The sequence below is a fragment of the Lissotriton vulgaris genome, chromosome 3_1 (assembly GCF_964263255.1).
Source record: "Lissotriton vulgaris chromosome 3_1, aLisVul1.2, whole genome shotgun sequence".
Classification (NCBI taxonomy): Eukaryota; Metazoa; Chordata; class Amphibia; order Caudata; family Salamandridae; genus Lissotriton; species Lissotriton vulgaris.
Window position 1 is genome coordinate 975,905,540 of NC_141689.1, and position 24,018 is coordinate 975,929,557.

The 24,018-nt window shown below is 45.2% G+C and overlaps 1 protein-coding gene across 1 annotated transcript in view; it reads right to left on the reverse strand.

The window, feature by feature from the left end:
- Window positions 1-1,161: 1,161 nt before the first annotated feature.
- PSAT1 (phosphoserine aminotransferase 1) overlaps window positions 1,162-24,018 on the reverse strand; it is a 97,891-nt gene continuing 75,034 nt past the window's right edge. The window contains exons 7-9 of the mRNA XM_086961338.1: window positions 17,414-17,542; window positions 3,685-3,822; window positions 1,162-1,849 (exon numbers count right to left, since the gene is read on the reverse strand). Of these exons, the coding sequence (XP_086817464.1) occupies window positions 1,750-1,849; window positions 3,685-3,822; window positions 17,414-17,542 (367 nt within the window). The 3' untranslated portion in view covers window positions 1,162-1,749. The remainder of the gene's footprint in view (window positions 1,850-3,684; window positions 3,823-17,413; window positions 17,543-24,018) is intronic.

Sequence of the window (24,018 nt, forward strand, 5' to 3'; positions counted from 1 at the left end):
TACATCAAAAAATGTAATTAAAGCATGTGCAAAAGAATTGAGAGAAGTAAAGAGATATGTTAAATCGTGTTAAACCAACTGTGGCATTATATCTGATCCTTCCACTTCTATCAGGTGAAATGGACTCATACCCGACATCTGTAACCCCCCCCCCCCCGACATAGATTTATATTGTTAAGGTTTAGATTAACTTTTATCCCCTGTATGTTAGGTTATCCATCAGGGACCCATTTAGTAAACAAACTTTCACCTTGTCCCTGTGATAACAAATCTATACAGTCTAACGTACACGTTATTCTTTTGTACATTTTATTCATGTTTACGGAGAAAGTATATCCGTCCATTGCTGCAAAAGTATCATTTTACTCAATGCTGCCCTGCTTGGTTTTTCCTCCAAATGCTTCCTAATCCATATGTTATTTATTGTGTCACATTATATTTAAGCTTGGAATTATCGAAAAAGGAGGTCAACAAGGCATTATATTGTTTTTTTAATGAACACTGCACTAAAAAGCACTTTAACTGATTGTGGGAAGTCTGGTATCCTGGGCCCTTAATACGTCTTAGATGAAATAATGGATAATGCGAGACATAACATCTAATGTATTGGTATGGTTTACAAAAGTCTCTGTTAGCACGTTATATGGCATCTTGCGTATTTGCACAAAGCACATTATGAGCTATTGATTAACTTTTTGATGTGTTTAACTGGATCGTTGCTGATGTATTTCACTTTTTAATTATGAGCATGTGTATTATGCGGTGCTTTTATGATCTTGCTGTACAAGATCGAATAAAGTTACGAATTAAAATTGAATTAAACAATCTAAAATACAATATCTAAAGAGAAAATGGAAAAGAGATTAACAGAAATTCACATTGTGGAACAGCACGACAGAAAAAGAAAAAAAGGCGCATATGAGGAATATATGATAATAAAGGAACAAGGGTGTAGCAATTACTAAACAAACTATTTTGAAGCTAGGAGGGAAATGGCAACTTAAGTTTTGAGATCCAACTGACACTTCAAACCAAAAAACTGTGTAGCCTGCACATCTAAACATGTGTAATGCAGGAAGAATCTCAAACTGGCTAATTCATACACCAAAGTCAGTCAGTTTCTTCCAGCAAACATTCACAAGCAAATTAAATATATGGGACTTCATTTTTTAAAACACTTTAATTGTTTCCCATTTCAGCTAGATCATGAACTGAAATGAAGAATTTGCTGAAAAGAGCTCCAAAAAGGTAATGTCACAAAAATGTTATTGCTTAATTTCAGATGTAGGACAGCGGGTTACACTTATGCATCCCCATATAAAATGTTAAGACATACAAATTATCATGAAACACAGAACATATACAATGCATTACATTTTTTACATAAATACACAGATATGATTTTATTCGTCCAAGACACCACTGATAAGTGCTTACTGACACAGCAGCTTTAATGACTGACGTTTGGAAATTGGCAACATCGCTTTGTCATATCACAGTATATACACATGATAGTGTTCTTGTAGTTTTCAGTACAACGTGCAGCACAGCTGTGAACGGTAGGAATGCAAACATCAATTGAGGAATGTTACAAAATTGCAAAAAATAAAGCCTACAAATATGAAGTTGTTTTGCAAGATGGAAATGTCCGATGGTGCACGTGATAAGAGCATGTAAACTCAAACACATAGCTGATTTTCTGAGCTAGACACAGAAAATGGTACACCATTGTTTGCAGGTTTTCCCGGTTTACTGCATCTGCATGAAGTTCCTCATAAAAGTTGCAAGCTTCTCAACTTCTTCAACAGTAACAGCGTTATAAAGGGAGGCCCGGATGCCACCGACTGACCTGTAACACAAAGGAAAAGTGAACACTTTCACACCACAAGGTCACACTCAGAAGAGAGTTAAGAACACTTTTTATTCCAAAGCATTAGTGTGATTTAGTTAACGCTTGGAGTACACTAGGAAGTAAAAAGTGACAACTCCATACATTTTAACACTGTTCAGTCATACGAATTAAGTGGGGAAAAAAAAGCTAAAAACAATATTTCATGACAAATACATTGAACTGAACAGGACAAACGGTCTATTGAGTAGGCCTCGTTTATAACCAATTATAGCTTAAACATTGTGATGAACAATTATCAAAAGTTTATTAATGTAAGTGATGGGTTATTTTTGTCGAAGGGATAGGGTAGAATGAGAGTATTACGCCATCCACTGTACGTCTTTATCCATTCAGTGTCTGTAACTTCAAGGGTGTCCACATAAGACATAAGACATGAAGAACAATGAAGAGAGCGCAATCACCACTGAGGCACGTGTAAAAGACTTGTAGATTGACTTAAGTCATAACAGATCTTCACACTCCTAGAATGATTGGTACGTATGTGTAGTGTAACAGGATTAATCACGCTTCATGCCAGTTCTTACAGGTGGCATGGTGGAAAGAAGGGAAAGGGAGAAGATGGAGTCTTTGCACCACTAAAGATATGATGTGCGTGTCAGTTTCATCTTTTTTCTTGAACAGAAACATGGCTACGGGAAACATGAAGTGTTTCTAAAAGCGCTTGCTTACCCAGAGGCATCTTGCCGCTAACTAGCCTAAGCAAACAAAGTTGGTTAGATCTTATGTCCACTGTAAGAAAAGGGAGGTTTTGATAAGCTTCCTGGAATGTGTGATCGTCCACAGCTTTGATGTTCATTGGGGGCAAAGTCCAGCTTGGCTGAGAAAATGGCAAAGGTACTTCCTACCCATCGAGATTACTTTATTCTTAGGACAGCCATGTCTGTCATCTCTGCTGACCTGCTAGGTCTCCAAGGGCATACCAAGTAAACTTATATTTAATTGATGCTGCACCAGTCCCATATAACGCCCTATGCACCAAGCAGGGGGCCTCAAACATGGAGTGTTTGAATAAAACAGCCAATGTAGGTCATTGTGTCTCTGCCACAGAATCAATCTCGCAGACACATTCTGAGGGACATGTAATCTTGAAAATACCACCTGGGTAACTCCCAGATAGATGGGAATTGTAGTAATCCAGGCAAGAGGCAATTTTGGCTTGGACAACCGTTTTGTGCCGAATGGGAGATAATAGGTAAGATTTTCTTTAGCTTCCTAATATTAAAGCAACATATAGCTATTACTTGGTTAAATGAGGGCTTTAAAGGGCAAGTCTTAGTAAAAAAAAAAAAAAAAAAAAAAAAAAAAATCACTCCATGATTCAATGCAGAATTACCTGGTTGCAGTACAGCACAGACAGCCACCATGCATGAGAGCAGGTATTTAGCGAGTTTCTAAATATCAGGACATCTTTTCCTCACACCAATAAGTTTTCAGCAATTTGATCACGGTGTTAACACCATGAGAACTAGTTTTAACAAAAGAGCAGCAACAAAGCCTCACTTCAGCCCAATCACAAAGGGCCACACCACAGCACATTAAGCTGTTCCCTTTTGTGGGATCCCCCGGATCTCCCCCCCCCCCCACACACACACACACTTTCACTGCCTGTCCACATGGACCAATAAAATGGGGCCTTCTACATGCAAGATCTAGAGCTGCGTGGCTCCTCTACTCTGGGCTCAGATCAATATGGAAACAGTTGTCATTTACATATTAGACTGTGTACATGTATGCCATCATAACAAGCAAACAAAAGTTACTGCCATCTTTACCTGTGACCTTTTAATGACATCATTCCCAGCTCCGCAGCCTTCTCAAGAAACATCTTTTCCAAAGTGTCATCACCTTTTGCATTTCCTATACGGAAAGGTGTGTTCATTTTGCTTCTGCTCTTTTTTTCAACAGGGCAGCTAGAAAAATATAAAAATTCAATTGTTGGCTTCACCCATGTAATGGGAATTCAAGGTTGAAGGCAATAGCTTTACCTGCTTTTTCTTTCCACATACATTGTTTTAAGAATTATCTGGCCTAATATTTACTGAGGAAAGGTCCAAAGGCAATTTTACAGATGACAACAAAACGTACATTTTGTTGGCAACACATCCCTTTGATCGGTCTTCCATATGTAAAGGAGAAAAGGCTAAAGGTATTCATTTTTCACCAACAGCATTTCGACTTGCACCCAAGCGAGGATTCTTCTTTCATAAAAAACAGCGGAAAATTACTTTGCAATAACTTATTTTTTGTAAACTATTTCTATATCAAATAAGAATTTAAAGAAAATGTAATACTAAATCAAAAAACTTGCAAGCATAGACAACTTAGATTTATTGGGCTTTTTTAATTCATTTAAAGATGTCACTCAAAAGCAGAGTCTATTATTGTCAGTTACAATTTTGTTAAATATGGGCAATTGCACTAAAACCGAAGATTTTGTAGTTTTGTATTGAAGCCCATGGAGCAATACCTAATAAAACATTAACTTATCACAGGGAACCCAATTCTGGACAGAGTATATTCAAGCATAATTAAATTCAAAACTCGACAGGGGCTGCAGCTGGCACCGTCTCGTTTTGAGGTCTTCTGCCGCGATCTTGGGATCAATGTAGGGAAAACAAAGTTTATGGTGCTCCATAGGTCTAAGCCAGTTAAAGCAAATGTCTACATGGATGGCGCTCTATTGGAGCAAACAGATGTCTTTACCTACCTGGGTGTTGCATTCAATGATAAATTAAGTTGGAAGCCCCAAGTTGAAATGCTAGCGCTAAAGCACGCTCAGCTGGCTGGTGCCCAGATTAAAGGAGCAGCACAGGTTGTCTCCAACCAAACCTATTGCCCCTATTGTCAAGATATACACAACCAAAATTTGCCCAGCCATACTTTATGATGCGGAAATATGGGGTTTCTGTAAGTTATCCTCACTTTCCTTAGCCCTAAAAAAGTTTATGAGATCGATAGTAGGCATGCCGCAATCGTCCCCCCTAATACCATTGCTTCTCGATCTGGGCTGTCAGGCACTTGAAGACGTAGCACGCTACAGACCGCTGGCATTTTGAAGGAGTCTTTGGATCACTCCGGAACTCTCCTTGTATGCCAAGGCCCTACTGGAAGTGAGGGGGGCTGAGTCGATCACAGAAGATCCCATGGTTGTCTGCAATTAGGTCCTTGTTGACTGATATGGGGATGAGGAATGTATGGGAACATCCAGAGGTTGCGGAATTTCCATCAAAAAAGTCCTACAGAGCAGTATACTGGGAGTTGTGTTAAAATTAAGAGATTCTCCTCCCATATCTGCCAGTCACTGCCGAGGGACTTCCTTGATATTAAGGATGAACCACTCCTGGAAGGTTACTGGGATCTTATCACAAAGCCTCATGATCGTAAACATTACCATCAGTTCAGGATAGGCACATTACCCCTACGATGGTTTACAAGCAAATGGAACCCTGCCAGTAGTGATAAGTGCGCATTCTGCCAAGATCATAGTTAAAATATTGATCATTTTTTATTTGTATGCCCTGCATACCCTCAGCCGAGGAGTATCTGGCTGAAACCTGTATGTTTGACCATGATTACAAGATTGGCGATGGTTGCAAGGAGAATATTGAAATCTGACACTTCCAACCTCACTGTAATAGGTGTAACAAAGTTCTGGACCTGGGTGTGGGCCATACGCAACAAAAATGGGGGGCAAAGTAGCTGTGTAACAATTAAAGATGGGCCCTTTTAAATAGGGGTTGGAGTTGGTATAGCAATACCTTGTTTGGCTTAGAAGATTACTTGCCCCTTGTAAAATAACTGATGTACATTACATTTAATTCTTTTTAAGATACTATTTTAACGTGTGTATATATATATATATATATATATATATATATATATATATATATATATATATATATTATTAATCATTGTGATATGGTATAGTATTAAGTTTTAGATTTTTGAATTTGAATGTGATGCGTATTTTAAAGTGAATTAAAGCTGTATTCATTTTGGATATTACTGTCTTTTATGATGAAGAAGAGCAATAAAGACTTAATGAATGATAATTAAATTCAATTAGATTTTCCATTTTATCATAAAAATATGGTGCCTCTTTCTTCAGTCCCGGGGAACTAAATCATGTAAAGACTAGAAAGTTGCCCATACATTTGGCTCTCCACTTGGGGTCAGGATGTAAACAAAGACTAGAAGGAATGAAAACCCAGTTGTGGTAAGGGCTACAGAGGGCAGCACAATTTTTTGTGCAATCTTAAGTAGTTCTGAGATTTTGCACCGGGCAACGCAGAGCAGTCTACATACTAATGCACTGGGCAGGTTTTTAGCTGGCTAAAAGTAGTCTAATGCTCTGTATAAACACAGATTAAAATATATAAACGAGTGCACCAGGGAAAGGTAATTACTACCTTCTGATCATACTAGTTCACTGAATCCCGGGTTGTGGAATTCCACATACCAAATCCCCTACTTGGCTGTTATAATCTCACCTCCAACCGTAAAGATCTTGTAGTATTGATCCCACACACACTGGTCTTAAATGAAACAAGCATTGGTATAGCAAATACGTCTCGCTTTCGGGACCTTATAAGTATTTAGCCATGCAGCACATTATCATGGGTGCTGTGCCACCTGGGACTGGAGAGTTATACAATTACTACACACTGGATGAGGAGTCTGATTCAGGAATACATGCTTGCCTCAGGATATAATTTGACACATTCAAAAGGCTTTTTAACCACAACCCCATTCTCACTACTAATGCAATGCACTCTGAGATCTCACATGAACAACCAGTACACTGCAGTCAGACATGTCTCAGGCTCCACTGTGCACTGTACTTCGAATGGTCCTGCTTTCAGAAATGTCACAAACACAGACAACCTGCCACATGTGAAAAATCACCAATTTAAAAAAAATGCCTAGCCATTGCAAATGCCCTAAGGATCCATGTCAAGCTGACTGACTGATTAAACGCTCCCGGCTGACATCTGCTTTACGTGTTTGAAAAGCCTTGAGCAGTATGTAGGATCCCTGTGTCACATGGCACGCACGGAAGTCACAGACAGTAGTTACTCGGAATGCTTGGAAGCCATGAGTAATGAGCAGGGCCAATGGAATCATGCAATTGCACAGCGATTTTGACAAAAAAAAACAGAGATCTTTGTTTCTAGCTCAAACACTTCAAAAGTAACTAAGAATATGACATGTGTCGCTGCACAGTGGAAGGGCCTTTCCAAAGCTAAAGGGGTCAGCTTTGTGGCTTATTGCTATATTTGGGTGTTAAATTAGTACTAATGCAATACAAGCAATGCCCAGACAGCGTTACTAAGTTTAAAAATGACGAAGTAGAAATGCGTTACTTACCTGTAACTGCAGTTATCCAGTATTGGGGTCTTTCATACATTCACATGCCTGAATCATTCCGAGTTGTGTCCCCGGTATATAAATAAGTAATGTCCTATAGACATATATATAGAGAAAAGTAGGCCTAGAGGCCTCACCTTAGTAACATATCCATGTCCTTTTGTAAAAAGGACCAAACTATAGAGAAGAGCCAATCAGCTGCCACCTCCCTCTAGAACCTTCCTGTCAGAAGCCTCAGTCCCTCAGATTTTGGTACGCACTAAGCTAAGTAAGCGTGTTACTGAGAGAATTAGGCGAGTCCTTCCAGGGAAGGCAGGAGGGTTGCATCTGAATCTATGAAAGACACCAATACTGGATAACTGCAGTTACAGGTAAGGAACGCATTTCTTATCCAGTATTATGGGTGTCTTTCATAGATTCACATGCCTGAATCAGAGTAGCAAGCAATGCCCAGTGCACATTTCTGATGGAACAGCATATACAAGTCATTAGATAATACATATCCTGCGACTATGGACCATCAATAGACATAAACAATAAGCATTAGTAAAGAAATGTGCATACCAGAGTAGGATGGAGGGACGGAGGAAGACTCACCTTACTGAAATAGATGGCGAAGCACTGCTTGTCCCACTGCTGCATCCTTCATCAGCTCTGTATCCAGGCAGTAGTGCCTAGTGAAGGTATGCGGCGACTTCCATGTTGCCGCCCTGCAAATGTCAATGACTGGCACCCCTGCAAAGAGTGCCATAGAAGTGGACATAGCTTTCGTGGAGTGCGCTCTCACTTTGGAATGCAATGGCGGTCCAGCTTGGTCTTGACAGAAAGCAATGGCTGCAGAAATCCATCAGGAGATGCTCTGCTTGGTAAGCGGTAGACCATTCCTAGGTCTGCTGTAAGCTACGAATAGCTGGTTAGATTTTCTGAATGTTTTTGTTTTGTCAATATAAGATTTCAAGCATCGTTTGAGATCTAAAGAATGCAGCAATCTCTCAGCTGCTGTGCTTGGGTTTGGAAAGAAGGAACGTAGAACCACAGGTTCATTTAGGTGGAAGTCCGACAGGACCTTTGGGATAAACCTAGGATTGGTTCTCAGGATTACTCTGTCGTTTGTAAACTTTAGATGAGGATCCTGGATTGAAAACGCCTGTAGCTCACTCACCCTCCTTGCAGATGTGAGCGCTAAGAGAAGTGCGGTCTTCCACGAGACATACTTTAGGTCGGCTCTGTGTACTGGTTCGAACTGATGTTTTCATGAGCTGATTTAGAACCACATTGAGATGCCAGGTAGGTGGCAACATCCTTACTGGCAGGAAAGACCCGTGTAATCCCTTTAGAAATTGCTTAATCAATCTGCTTGACCAACCTGCTTGACCAGAGAGATGGACTCATTGACGTTTTTATAACGAGATATTGCTACCAAATGTACTTTAATGGAGGAGTGGGATAGGCCCGACTGTGCCAGATGTAATAGATAAGGTAAGATTTGCTCTGGTTAGGAGGAGAAAGGACGAATTCCTTGATCTGTGCACCAAACACAAAAGCGCTTCTATTTCAGGGAATACGTTTTGGTCGTGCTATCCGCCCTTGCTCTGGCAAGAATGTCTCTACAGTCTTGTGGAATATTCAGATTCCGGAACTCAGGAGCCAGGCGGCTAACCCGAGAGACTTCAGATCCGGATGTTACACTTGTTTGTTGTTCATCGTGAGCAGAGATGGATACCGCCGCAGGTGGATCGGCGGTTTCAGGGATAGACGGCGGAGCTCTGTGAACCAATGTTGCCTCGGCCAAGTTGGGACTATTAAAATTAGAGTACAAGGCTCCACCTTCATTTTCCTTAGGACTCTGGGATTCATCGGGAATGGCGGAAAGGCGTACGCAAAGACGTTGCGCCATGCGATGGAAAATGCATTCCCTAGAGACCCTGACTGGGGACGCCAACTTGCGAAGTGTGGGCATTTGGCGTTCACTCTCGTCGCAAATAGATCGATTTGTGGTGTACCGCTTTGTGGCGTACCCCATCTGGAGAAGATCTGGTTGATAATTTGTTGATCTAGCTCCCACTCGTGTGATGATGTTTTCTGCTTGCGCAACTTGTCGGCGAGCACATGGTCTGTGCCTGCGACATATTCCGCCTTTAGGGCTACATTGTTGAGTATGAGCCAATTCCAGATTTTTTGCGACTCGCGAGAGAGTGTCAGCGAGCGCGTCCCTCCCTGTTTGTTGAGATGGGGCATCGTCGTAGCGTTGTAGGTCATGACGAGCACTAGGGAGTTTTTGATCCTTGGTAGGAATGACTGCAGGGCCAGGAAGACTCCTCTCCGTTCGAGAAGGTTGATATGGAGTTTCTCTTCCACTGACCATTTGCCGCTTATCAGCAACTCCTGCAGGAAGGCCCCCTAACCTTCCAAGGAGGCGTCCGTCGTGATGGCATGAGGAGCTGCGGGAAGTAGGAATGTCAATACTTGAGATAGGTTCTTTGGCGACATCCACCAGCGTAAACCTTGACTATTTGCACTGTCACCTTTATGCGGTCGTCAAATGACCCCATGCATTGCACCCACTGCGTGGATAATGCCTCTTGCAGAGTACGCATCGGCAGACGGCAATGTGGTATCAGTAGGATGCACGATGACATCATCCCCAAAAGGGACTTGGAGACGAACCGTCAACACTTTCTTCGAGGCCACTGTCGAGGCTAGAGAAAGGAGCTTGCGTTTTCTCTCCTGTGATGGGAATGCTCTTGCAGAACATGTGTCCAGGGTTGCCCCCAGAAAGGTGATGGGTTTGAGAAGGCTGCAAAGTCGACTTCTCTTCTATTATTCTTGGTGAAGCGTAAGACCTAGATGATTGAAGAGACTGAGACAGGCGTTGAAGGATCTGGAAGAGTCTGAAGGATGGTGCCTTTATTAGCCAGTCGTCCAGATATGGGAAGACTTGGTGACAGTGTTGCCCGAGGTATGCCCCCACTGGGGAGAGACATTTGGTGAAGATGCGGGGCGCCGATTTGAGACCAAAGGGCAGGACACGGAACTGGAAGTGTCTGCTCACTACTGCAAACCTCAGGTACTTTTTGTAAATTGGAATATGAAAGTACGCGTCCTGTAAATCCAGTGACGCCATGAAATCTCCCTCCTCCAGAAGATGCAGGACTTTTTGTATGCGAAACGACTGCTTCCTCAAGAATTTTTTCAATGCCCTGAGGTCTAGTATCGGCCTCCATTTCTTCTCTTTTTTCTGGATGAGAAAGAATCTGGAATAAAATTCCTTACCCTTCTGTGATGGTGGTACCTTCTCTATTGCTCCTTTCCTTAGCAAAACGGAGTCCTCGCAGAAGCAGTCGTAAATTCTTGTGGTGCATTGGGCGAGGAGGAGTTTGTGGAGGAGTACTCTCGAATTCAATGGAATGACCAAATTGTATTAAATTGAAGGACCCAACGGTCCGTAGTAATTTTCTTCTAATTTTTTTAGAAAGCGGGTTAGTTTTCCTCCAATCTTTAATAATTGAGATGAGGTCTGGACTGGCTGGATAAACAAGTCATTGTCGTCCTCCGTTGTTCCTCTTTTGACCTTTGCCCCGAAAGGATGACTTTCCATATGAGGACTGTCAGCCCTGCTGTTGTTGGTGCTGCTGGTATTGAGCTCTACTCTGGATTGGAAGAGTAGGATTACCTGTTTTGATAACCACCTCTGTAGGAGGATTGTCCTCTTCCTCTGTTTCCTCGAAAGGACAGATTCCTATACTGGAGCGTGCCCAGCGCTCTTGCAGTGTCAGTTTAAATATTTTGTAGTGCCTCATCAATCTTGGAAACAAACTGAAGTTGGCCGACATTTGGCATGTCCAATACTTTGGACTGTACCTCAGGTCTGAATGAGGTCGCTTTCAGCCATCCCTGCCGCCTTAACACTGCTTCCCCGGCTAGTTGGCGGAATCCTGTCATTGCCACATCCATTGCACAGTCTATCATCTCTGAAGCTTGACCCTCTAGAAGTATAGTTTTCACTTCTTCCTTCGAGGCATCAGGCAGTTCAGACAGGTATGGGGCTATATCTGCCCACAGTTGTCTATTATAGCGCCCAAGAAATAGCTAGGGCATTTGCTGCTTTAACTGTCATCGCTGACATTGTGGAAAATCGTTTCCCTATGTTGTCTAATTTCCTTCCCTCCTTATCCGGTGGCGTCGATAAGGGAGATGAGGGATTTCTGAGGGTTCTTCTGTGCCGCCTGCGTCTCCACCGAATCAGGCTTAGGATGTCCTGTTAGGCAGGCCGGTGCCGATGTTGGAGCTTTGTATTTTTTGTCCAGGCGAGGGACCACTGGCGAAACTGAAGCGGGATTTTGCATCACCTGAAACCCCCTGTGTCTACAGATAATCAATAATTGGAATCGATCGTCGATTTCTTAAGAGGTTCTTTAAAGTCGTACAGGAAGCAGTCCTGCTCCTGTGATTCCATTGTAATCTGGAAGCGTTTAGCGGCCTTTTCTACCACATTGTGGAAACCACCGATGTCCACAGGCGGAGAATCGGAGGTGGCAGGCACTGGAGATGCTGGGGAAGGTATAACATAGTCCCAGTCTTCATGGACAGATTGATCGTCCTGCACTTCTTCTCCCTCCTCTTCTTCATCTGAAGACTAAGAGGAAGGTGAACGAGGACTAGGCACATTCACCCTTTCCTGCTGGATAACTAAGGGCGGCGGTCGTGGTCTTGGCGATGGTACTGCTGTGGTAGGTGGAGGAGCTGGAGATTCTGGGAATCTCTGCTAGTAGTCCTGAATGAGGAATCTCAGATCCGTAACCAAGGATGCTGGTAGACAGACCATAGACGTAATTTGTGGTTGAACCATGTGCTCCTGAACATCCTCCTCATCCGAGCATTGACATTTAACATTTAGTTCTGAGGGGCTAGTGGCTTGAAACATATCCCCGTCATCAGAATACTCATCTTGAAGGAGACATGCTGGTGGTAAACGCTGCACACTGCTAGGAGAAGTTAACTCGGCGTTAGTGTCTTTTTGAGACATACAGAAGGTGCTAGAAATCCAGAATCCTGCAACGGGCCCGTCGACGTAGTGATCGTCGACAGTTGTTATATTCTGGAAATCTGTCAACGGGATTGTCGTCGTTGACTGTATGAAAGGTATCGTAGACAGTGTTGTTGTCAATGGCAGAGATGCAGCCGCGATGTCGACTGTGATGATCTCGTCGTCTACGCTGTAGTCGGCGAGGTAATAGTCGACGGGATCTGGGCGTCGACGATGATTTCTCAATGACAATCGTCGACGATAAAGCCTTACCTGCTGTCGACGATGGGGTAGTCGATGAAGATAATGAAGACGATGCTGTCGTCGAGACGGTCGTCATCGACGTTGAGACATAAAAACAGGAAACACAGCTTTACTAAGTGCTGATGTAGTCGACGGCGCAGGCTTTTTGAAGGTGTGAACCTCCTTGTCAGGAGCTGATTTTGACAGAGCCTCTGAAGACTTTCTTGGTGTCTTCTTTTGAGGAGCGTCCAGAGGGCTAGGGGAAGCTACCCTTGGCCTTTTAAGAGACATCTCTGAGAAGACTGAGGAGCCCTTACTTTCCTCAGAAGACTCTAGATTATCTCTGTCCCTGAGTCTTTGGAGCCAGATCAAAAGGCGTCCTTCACGGTCTTTGAGGGTTTTTGTGGAAAAGGCTCGACATACCTTGCAGTCCTTAGCTGAATGATCAGGGTACAGGCAGTACTTGTGTTGGTCATCTATGTGGAGCCTTTTCTTTCCACAAGAGCTACATGCTCTGAAGAGACCCTTCTTATGAGTGTCAGCCATAGTGCACAGCTTTCACTCGAGAGAAAAATCTAAAAGTTTGAAGAAAAAAAGCTTTGAAGAAACAAACCTGAGCAGAACTCAGGGGGAGACTCCCTTAGCACAATGTGCGGTAGAAAATCTAAGGGACTGAGGCTCCTGACAGGAAGGTTCTAGAAGGAGGTGGCAGCTGATTGCTCTTCTCTATAGTTTGGTCCTTTTTACAAAAGGACTTGGCTAGGTTACCAAGGTGAGGCCTCTAGGCCTACTTTTCTCTATATAGGTCTATAGGACATTACTTATTTATATACGGGGACTCCCATCCCGACGACGGGGAATGATTCAGGCATGTGAATCTATGAAAGACACCCATAATACTGGATAAATACTATTCCAAAACGTGCCACATTATGCCCCATAATTTTCCTTTCACTGCAATCTGCTGCTAAAAAAAGGGAGGCATTTTCACCAGTCCTTAAACAGGACCACTGGACAGTCTATTTTCTCAACAGGAAGTGGAAAAATATATGTGGAAAAATATATGTGCAAAGTAACACCTCCCACAAAAATAGCGAGCCTGGGTGAGCAGCAAATTGGGAATGTAAGCCAGAGACTGGTGTTTGCTGCAAACTGGGACCAGACCAGGTAAAACCGCAAAGTGCAACCAGTATCTTCCGTCCATAGTGGTCCAGGTGGGAGAGCAACCCCGGGAAGCCGTCCTTCAGTCCCTGCTTGATGCCGGGTCGGTGGCCTTGAAGTTCTTGAACATGTCCAGGTTCTGCTGGCGGTACTCTAAGTACTGTGCCAGGAGGCGGAAGGCCTCGAAGTGGTTGACCTTCCTGGCCCGCAGGAACCACAAGATGTAGGAGTCATCCGTGCGCAGGAAGCCGATGTCCGGCCGGGTGATGACCAGGTCTCGGACCTCCTGGATGTCCTGGTGCAAGGTGTCCGGGTTCTCGTTCAGCTCTAGTCGAGCTTTCTCCAGGGCTTCGTGCGAAAGGCCCGCCTGCAAGTGCAGCAACCCAAACCACTTATTCCAACGGATGCATTGCTTTATCAGTGACGGAAGATGTTGCAGCTGCCTCCACCCTCCTTGCTCCATTTAGATTTTTGACATCCTTCAATCAGTGCATGAGATTTACCATTTAACACATTGGCTGCTATGGCTTTTCCCCTCCTGTGCTGAAAGGCTTGAAATACTGTAGTTTCATGACAAGCTCAGCTCGTCATAAGCACAGCTCCAGTGTGCCTCATGACGAGCTGAGCTTGTCATGAGCAGCGAAGGGGTTAAAGATCTGTCTTGTTTTCTTTATAATGAATAGGTCTCCTGCACCATTTGGTTTCCGTGCTCTTTCCCATTTTAGGCACATAACAATAAACCGCAACGGAGTAAAATCCACCCAAGCGGTGTTTAACAGGAAGCAGTTATGGCTGAACATGGAGATGTAGAACAGAAGGAATACAAACCAGACACAGCCTGGACGGAGGCGCCCCGCGAGTGGCGCGCTGAAAGTTTAAAAAAAAAAACTCTACGCTCCACCCCCACAGTAGATGGCTAAGAGACCCCTGAGACACCCGCACCACACTGATCATCATGATGGTGCGTCCCACTGAAGGGGGGAGTGAGGGGGGCACACGTCGCTGAGGCTGCAGGGGGCGCTGTACGCCGCATTGAAGATCCATGCTGGTCATCGGAAGTGCACAGTTATGCACTGTAAAGAAAAGCAGATTCTTGCATTTCACGTACCCACGGTAAGCGATGATTCATGACAGTGTAGGAAGCCCAGTCAAGGAAAGCTGCTGTGTGTGCAGAGAAACTGGAGTGAAGAGTGACCTCACGAGCCCCGCTGAGCCCCCGAAGGAATGCAGGACACCGCACGCCAAGGCAGAGGGAGTGATCGGGGAGGGGTGAGAGGGCTGGCTCTACTGACAGGCAAGGGAGGGCGCCCGCCTGATAGTGCTCTGCTGTTGGGGCGATACCGGGCTCCGGAGAGGGGCTGCTAGTATACACAGAAGACGCGTGGCCTGTTAGAGACCCGCAGACAGAGACTCTCTGTATGGGGATCTGGGAGAGGTGGGGGTATTTTGGGCTGATGGACCGTTTACTACTGTGGGGTCGGTATGCCCAGGGCAGATGAGGGAGACTGTGCTAGTGTTGGGCGCAGCTCTGTTCCTGGTGATGAGCGTAGGGTAGCCATTGTGTCTGGGACCAATCCCAGCGCTGCTAGTCAGTGACATCTGGGGAACCCCTAGAGGCTGGACCAATACCAGCGCGGCTTGGAGATTATGTTTTCAGAATCTGCGCTCTGCAACGCTAGGCGCGAGAGCGCACGCCACACCGAGACATGGGTTTTAAATTATTGCGCACGCATCTGTGCACGAGAATTCAAAACACATGGCGCCCGTACGGGTAACTTCAACCAATAGGCCATGGGCGGAGCAATGCACCCGCCTTTGCCCAATTGCGTGCTGTCTTCATTAAAAAGACCCACGCATAGGCCAATAGCCTGGGACAAAACAAAAAGCACACGCAGGAGCGTGTGCGAGCGGGAGGAGAGATTTAAAAAGCCCTTACATAAAGTCTTTGCCAAAACAACGCAAGCGATGCTACAGGCTCGACCTAAAAATGGCTTTCCTGCAGACCATTGCTTCACTGAAATAAAGTGAACACCGTCCCACAGTCTAATTAAACCGGGCGCGATAACCTTGGTGGCTCATTTCCAGAACCATGTTCCAGTTCCAAGGAGTTCCCGATTGCATGCCTTTGACATTTACTTCATCTGACTTTTAGCCCTCACAATAAAACCAGACTGCATCAGAGGAAAGGGCACTGAATCATGAACTCGTCAGTACTCGAAAGCAAATGTGACTCTATGGAGAGTGTTAGAAGAATTCAAAATTAAGGACATAAAAAGCATACATCTTCTCAAATGTATTCTTTTTTATGTTCCTTTCTATACGAAAACATGAATTGATTAGGAGATGTAGGTCTATAGTGCGTCATATGCCACCATTGGCCGGCTTGCTTATTATATTGCCGCCTCTGGTCTTACAAGGGGCATCTTGCTCCTCTTCAAATCATTTATCACATATAGTTTGTGGCTTTGATACCCTATGCTTTAAGCATAAATGTAAACTTGAATGTCTGTCTTCTGGCCACAGAGCTGTAGCCTTAGGCCTGTATGGATTGATCACAGCAGCCTGGAGACAAATGCTAGGACTAAACTCCAAGCCACTAACTCAGTCGCTCATGAGGCATGGTGAAGAAAGAAAAGGCATCCGGAAAAGGAGCAAGCTTTTGATAGTTTTAGTCTACATATGGTTCCAACAAGTCATTTAAAGACTAGTTGCAGGGAGTCAGGAGACAATACAATTGGCCTACATGTATCCAGGTATGGATACACAATTAAACATCTTTCTTATCGACTATTTGAAGATATTCAGACAACATGGCTGTGATCCTTCTTGGACTGCCGTTCGGAGAGACATTACAACTCCCCTCCTAGACAACTTTAGAGCACCATTCTTAAGAACTAGCGATAAAATTCAAGTGCCACTGAACACTCCATGGAACTGGTGAAGACTCCACGCAATAATCTCAACAGAAATAGCATTCTTTTATTCTCATTTAGAAAAGTATATAAAATCATAAGAAACAAAACGGATTTGAAACCTCATATTCGGGAACAGTACAAAACCTGCACATCAATGCATGCGCTTACTAGGACTTGCTGCTTGAATCTTTTACAAGAAGCAAAGATTGACAAAAACAACCTCCGGTTACCTCATTTATCAATAGGAGTAAGCCACCAAGACTAAAACTGGTGCAGATCACTTCTCTTCGGTAGCCCAAATAAGTGAAACATTTCAGAGGAAGTGCATTTGCAAGATTTGCTCGCAGCCTCTTAAACTACTTCTTTATCACATACAGCCATTCATTGAACACAAATACTTCCAACTCCTCAAAATGTAAGGAAAGAAAACAACCAGGCATCCTCGGATGTCCCACTCTTGCTAAATCCCTCCTGGATATCCCCAAATTACACCTGCTCACTAGGATCTCTTCCTAATACAAAAGCAAGAATAACACTAGAAACCCTATTGTAACTCCGAAAAAAAAGCAACAAAAAAAAGCATGCATGTGGAATCCTACAGTGCCAGTATCAAATATCTATTTCTGGGACATCAGGGTGGGAGTAGGAAGTGAGCATCCTTTACCATTACTTTGCTATAAATCTGCAATAAAATCGAAGTATTTGATGGTTTAAAATATGCAAAATACTGTGAATAAGTGAGAGGACATGAAACACTTAAAACAACAATAAGAAAAAATAGTAACTTACACATAAAATCCATGGGATTCATCAATGAGATCATAAATCATATTTGATTTGAGACGAGTCATTTTCTCCATGGCTGCAGCACCACCATTGTTCTTAATCCATTCCAGAACAAGACCTGTAATGTAGATGCTGTAAGAAGGAAACAATGAAGAAGTCACATTGTGCACCAACAGAGACAAATTACAACTGGTTCCCTGTCTGTAATTCTCCGATAAAACCAGGGAGTCCAATTCAACCAACAACATAAATTAATTGCTTTTGATAGCCTTTTTCTGCATGCAATGAGAACATTTAAGACACTCCACTAATACTTTGACTGAATACAATACATAGCTACAGGAGGCACACTTTGAGGAAGCTGAACTTTACCTCAGTGAAAGGCTAGCAAAAATTTTAAATATCCAGCAAGATAGATGACAGTGTTATCATTTGAGGAAGCCTTGTACAAAACACCGGGGCAACTCTGGAGGGATTACTGTTCAGCAATGCTTTGAACTAAGAAATGCAAATCATTATGAAGCAACAAGGAATGGTTTATGTAATTCCTAAGGAGGATATTAGGCAGTAAACATTTTTGAATTACATGAATAAGAAAAACAAGTTACTTACCTGTAACTTTAGTTCCCCAGTATTGGTAACTTTCATAGATTCCCATGCTTTGTATCATTCCCCGTCGTCAGAATGGGAGTCTCAGTAACAAAAATACCATAGCTGTAGGTACAAAAGACAATGGAAAAAGGCCTAGGCCTCATTTCCTTTTGTAGCATATCACCCTCTTTGTGTAAAAGAGACCAAGCTATGGCCTCAGCCAATCAGAAGTGCCTCACCACTTAGAACCTTCCTGAAGGAACCTCAGAGCCTCAGATTTTCGTAGCCGTTGTGTACTTAGACACCATATCTGTTGTAGGCTGAGCTTTACCCGGGGAGGTGGGTGGGCGCATGGGAATCTATGAAAGTTACCGATACTGGGGAACTAAAGTTACAGGTAAGTAACTTGTTTTCTTACCCCAGTATTGGAACTTTCATAGATTCCCATGCTTTGTATCAGAGTAGTAAGCAGTTGGCAAGATAATCACATTTTGCATTGTAAATAATAGCAGTAGACAACATGACATTAGATACAAAATGTGAAAAAATGGAAGGTGGGCAGAAGGGAAAGCTCACCATTAGTGGAAGAGGTTCCTCAGGACAGCCTGTCCTACTACTGCATCATCCTGTTGCAGAGATTCCAATCAGTAACGCTTGGTAAAGGTGTGGACGCTGCTCCAGGTAGCAGCTCTGCAGATATCCTTAATTTGCACCCCCGCGAAAAGGGCTGTTGAAGAAGCCACAGATCTTGTGGAATGCGCTCGTATCTTTCCAGTCAGAGGTTAACCAGCAGCCTTGTGACAATGTAATATAGCGCTTGTGATCCACCTTGAAACACCCTGTTTGGATAGTGGAAGGCCTTTATTCGGCCCCCCGAAGGCCACAAACAGTTGAGAAGATTTTCGAAAATCTTTAGTACGTTGCAAATAAAATGTTAAGCATCGCTGCACATCCAATAAATGCAATGCTTTTTCCGCTGGCGTGGAAGGCTGAGGGAAGAATGTTTTTAGAATGACCGGTTCATTCAAGTGGAAATCCGAGGGAGCCTTTGGCATGAACCTAGGGTTAGTCCTCATGATGACCGTGTTCCTTTTGAATTGAAGGAAAGGTTCTTGGATGGTCAAAGCCTGTAATTCTCCTACACGCCGAGCCGACGTGAGAGCAAGGAGAAGAGCCAACTTCCACGAGAGATATTTGATGTCAGAACGATGGACTGGTTCAAATGGACCCTTCATAAGTTGAGAAAGGACCAGGTTCAAATGCCATGTTGGAGGAGGCGGTCTCAACGGTGGATAGACCCTGAACAGGCCCTTAAGAAATTGCTTGATTATTCTGGAAGACCATAATGAAGGCCCAGAGTCTGTCCTTCTGAATCGTGACAAAGCAGCCAAATGGACCTTAATTGATGAATGGGCTAGACCAGATTTGGCCAAAGACAGCAGGTAAGGTAGGATCTGATGAGGCTTGGAATTGAATGGATCAATGTTCTGCTTTCGACACCAACAACAGAATCTTTTCCACTAAAGGCGGTAAGTTTTGTTAGTTGAAGGAGCCCTTGCTTGGGACAGAACTTCCCTAACCTCCCTTGACAATGGCAGGTTCATAAATTCTCGCTGTTCAGGAGCCATGCAGTCAGGTGTAACGACTGAGGGTCTGGATGCAAAATCTGTCCTTCGGACATCGTGAGAAGATCCGGCAGAATCCTTAGAGGCAAGGGGGGAGCTATCGACAACAGATGGAGCTCCGTCAACCAGAACTGCCTCGGCCAAGCCGGGGCTATCAGGATCATCCTGCACGGTTCCACCTTGAGTTTCTTGATTAGTCGTGGTATCAGAGGAATGGGAGGCAAAGCGTAGACAAATGTCTTCGACCAGGCTATCGAAAGGGCATTTCCCCAATGAATCTTGATGGGGAAGCCTGCTTGCGTAAGACCGGCATTTCTTGTTGGTCGGAGTGGCAAAAAGGTCGATGTCCGGCCTTCCCCACCGGCTGAAGACTTGTTCCAAGACTTCCTGATTCAACTCCCATTCGTGGCTGACCGAGGATGACCTGCTCAGTCTGTCGGCGTTTTCGTTCAGGACGCCTGGCAAGTGTTCTGCCGTCAGTGACATCTTGTGCTGGATCGCCCATTCCCAGACCTGCTGAGCCTCTAGCGACAATGGGCGCGATCTGGTCCCTCCTTCCTTGTTCACATAGTGCATGGCCGTGGTGTTGTCCGTCCTGATAAGCACTTCTGAACCTTCCAGGCGAGGAAGAAACGCTTGCAGAGCCAGTCGTATCGCCCTGAGTTCCAACAGGTTGATGTGGAGGCGTTTTTTCTGGGGTGACCAATGACCGCTGACATGTAGGTCCTGCATCACTGCTCCCCAACCCTCCAATGACGCGTCCGTCGTTATCACTTGTGGAGACGGGTCGTTTGCGAAGGATAGACCTTGGGACAAGTTGTTTTGATCTGTCCACCATAAGGCCGCTTCCTTCATCTCTGGAGTGATTGTCACCCTGTCGTCGAATGAACCGTGGACTTGCTTCCACTGATTGTCCAGTTGCTCCTGCAAGGGACGCATCTTCAGTCTGCAATGAGGAATTAGTGGGATACACGATGAGATCACTCCCAGCAGAGACTTGTAGCGGCGTACCGAAAGAGACTTTCTTGTTTGTAAGTCTTGGGCCATGGTTTGTAATTTCTGCGTCCTTTCCGGAGTAGGAAAAGCTCGTGATAGCTTCGAATCCAAGATGGCTCCCAGAAAACGAGCCCTTCTGGACGGGACCTGGCAAGATTTCTCGTTGTTCAGAGTGAGTCCCAGGTTCTGAAACAAATTGGTACATGCTTGAACCGCCTGCAGCGCTGCGTCTCTGGACGGAGCTTTCAGTAACCAGTCGAACAGATAGGGGAAGACCTGAAACTTGTGCCTTCGCAGGAAAGCTGCTACTGGAGCCAGCACCTTTGTGAATATTCTTGGGGCTGAGCGGAGTCCAAAGGGTAAAACCCTGAATTGGTAATGGCTCTTGGCTACTGTGAATCGCAGAAACCTTCTGTGCGCTGGGTGAATCGGAACGTGGAAATAGGCATCCTCGAGATAGAGGGTGGCCATGTAATCTCCGGGCTGATCAGCTTCAAGATGTCCTGGAGGGACACCATCCGGAAGGACAGAGAAATGAGATCGGTGTTTAGCCCCCTGAGGTCTAAAATGGGGCGCCACTTGTCGAGCGTCTTCTTTACCAGGAAGAACCTGGATTAAAATCCTTGACCTCTTTGGTTTGATGGAACTGGCTCTATCGCCTCTTTCCGGAACATCTGTTGAACTTCGAGCCGAAGGAGACGCCGGTGTTTTGAAGGAGTGGCTGCCGGGGGCTTGGGTGGCGGAACTTGAGTGAACTCTAAGGTATGCCCTTTCCGAATGATGTTGAGCACCCAACGGTCCGATGTTATCTTGGACCAGCTGTGAAGGTATTTGTTGACCCGGCCTCCAACTGATGACTTCCTGAAGGAGGGTCCAGTAGGAAGAGCCAGGAGGCCGCTATTGACGCTTGGACGAATCTCGTCCTCGTGCCCCCTGCTTTCCTTTACCGTAAGGCCTGGAGTAGTTGGAAGACTGGCCCTGCCGCTGCTGGTAAGGCTGACGGTGTTGCTGGGAACCGGATCCTGTGTTGGAATAGCGTTGTTGTTGGAAGGATCCTCTGTAAGTACCACCCCTGCCTCTGGATCCCTTGAAAGGAGACTTTCTGTACTGAAGTGTTCCTAAAGACCTAGCGGTCTCTGTGTCCTTTTTTATATCTTGCAGGGTGTCGTCAATGAGTTTGCCGAACAAGGCTTCCCCATCAAAAGGGAGATCCAATACTTTATTCTGGACCTCGGGCCGGAACCAGGTAGCTTTAAGCCACCCTTGGCGACGGATTACTGCCGCTCCAGCCAGTGAGCGGAATGCAGTAGTTGCAATATCCATTGCACAATCAATGATTTCCATCGACGTCGCCTCTCCCTCTTGTAAAATCTTCTTTGCCTCAGACGTAGATTCAGGAGGCAGCTGGTCAAGGTACGGGGCGACATCGCACCAGAGTTGGCGGTGGTACCTACCCAGGATCGCTAAGGCATTAGCCGCTCGCACCAGCAAACTTGCCATCGATGAGAATCTTTTTCCCACGTTATCCAACCTCCGCCCTTCCTTGTCCGGAGGAGTTGTCAGTGGTGCCGAAGGGTTGCGCGATTTTCTCTGCGCTGCCTGCGAAATCACAGAGTCTGGTCTTGGATGACCTGTCAAGGCCGCAGGGGCATCATCGGTCGCCTTGTACTTTTTATCGAGACGTGGTAGCACCGGGACCACCGTCGCCGGGTGTCATTGCCTTTATGCCCTCTTTCCATAGGTGTCCACGATAAGAATGGACCTGGCAGTCTTTCGAAAGGGTTCCTTAAAATCATATAAGAAACAATCTGTGGTAACCTTAGGCATTGCCAATTTAAATCTTGCCGCAGCTCTCTCCATCAGCTGATGGAAGCCCCCAATATCCGCTGGCGGGGAGTCCGCCGGGTCCGGATTTGGCGATGCGGGATTGTCAATAACATATTCATCATATTCCGTGTCGGGATTAGAGACATGATCCGACTGTTGGTCCTCATCCGAGGATTCATCAACATTATGAGTTCCTGGCAATCCAGAGGAATCCTGTTGTAAGGACGCTTGAGGCTGTGGAGAAGTTGGAGCCGTTAAAGTAGATGACACCAATGAAGCCGGAGTTCTTGAAGGCGTAGCAGGCGTTGACGTATTTGGCAGAGGTCTACTAGCCTTAGATTTATAGTCCTGTAGCATCCTATGTAGATCTTGCAGGAAAGACGTTGGCACTGACACCATTTCCTGTTCAGGTTGCAGCTGCTGCTGCTGCTGACTACAACCACGTTCCTCGTGGCCGTATTCGCCCTGAGTCAGTGTCCTGGCATTTGACAAATAGCTGGGAAGGACTATTGGCATAGCTATATGCATCTTGTTCATCCTCCTCTGATTCTCCCTCTTGAAGAAGCATGGTAGGTAGCAGAGGAGACACCGTCCTTGGAGAAGTCATCTCTGGCGTGATCCGCGTCACAGAAATGGTAATCCGCTTTTCTGTGGACAATATCGTCGGTTCTGTAGTTGACGGTTGTATGTACGCCGTCGAGATAGGTGTCGTGGACGTAGTCGACGATGAAACTGTCGACACGCCAGCCGTTGTCATAGTCACTGTAGTGGTCGTCGACGAGACCGCAGTCGTCGACACAGTCGTCATCGGGATTCTCGCCGTCGACACCGTTGTCAAAGTCGTCGACGGGGCTTTCGTCGTCGACGGGGCCTTAGTCGTCGACGGGGCCTTAGTCGTCGGCGGGGCCTTTGTCGTCGGCGGGGCCTTCGTCGTCGGCGGGGCCTTAGTCGACACCCTTGAAGCTGGTACCTTCGTCGTTGGCGCCTTCAGTTTCTCCGTCGACGGCGAGGACTCCGCTGTCGACGGTAGCGACGTCGACGAACCTCCTGTCGACAGTCTTCGATGTCCTTGTCGACGGACCTCCCGCTGTCGACGTCTTAGTCGTCGAGGACTTAGAAGTCCTCTCAGAAGATTGGCATGAAGGTGTTTTGAAGGCTGTAGCAGTCTTCTCACCTGTAGAAGGCGTAGAAGGTCCATCCCTCTCCTTTACACTTCCGTGAGGAGATTTGCTGGGACCTGGGCTCTCAGACTCACTGGGGGTCTTTTTTGAGGCCTTTGAATATCTTCACACAGAAGAAGTAGAAGGGGAACCCCTACCCCTTTTCACTAACCTTGTAGAAGACATCGATCCAGCATCCTCACTGTCACTAGAGACAGTATCCTTCCTTGATTTAAGCTTTTGCAGCCATGTCAGGAGCCTACCCTCACGGTCCCGGAGGGTTTTGGCGGAAAAAGTGTGACAGATCTGACAGTCAGCAGCCTGGTGGTCAGGATAGAGGCAATAAATGCAGTCCTTATGCTTATCCTCCACAAAAAGCCTTTTCTTGCCACAGGAGGAACAAGGCTTG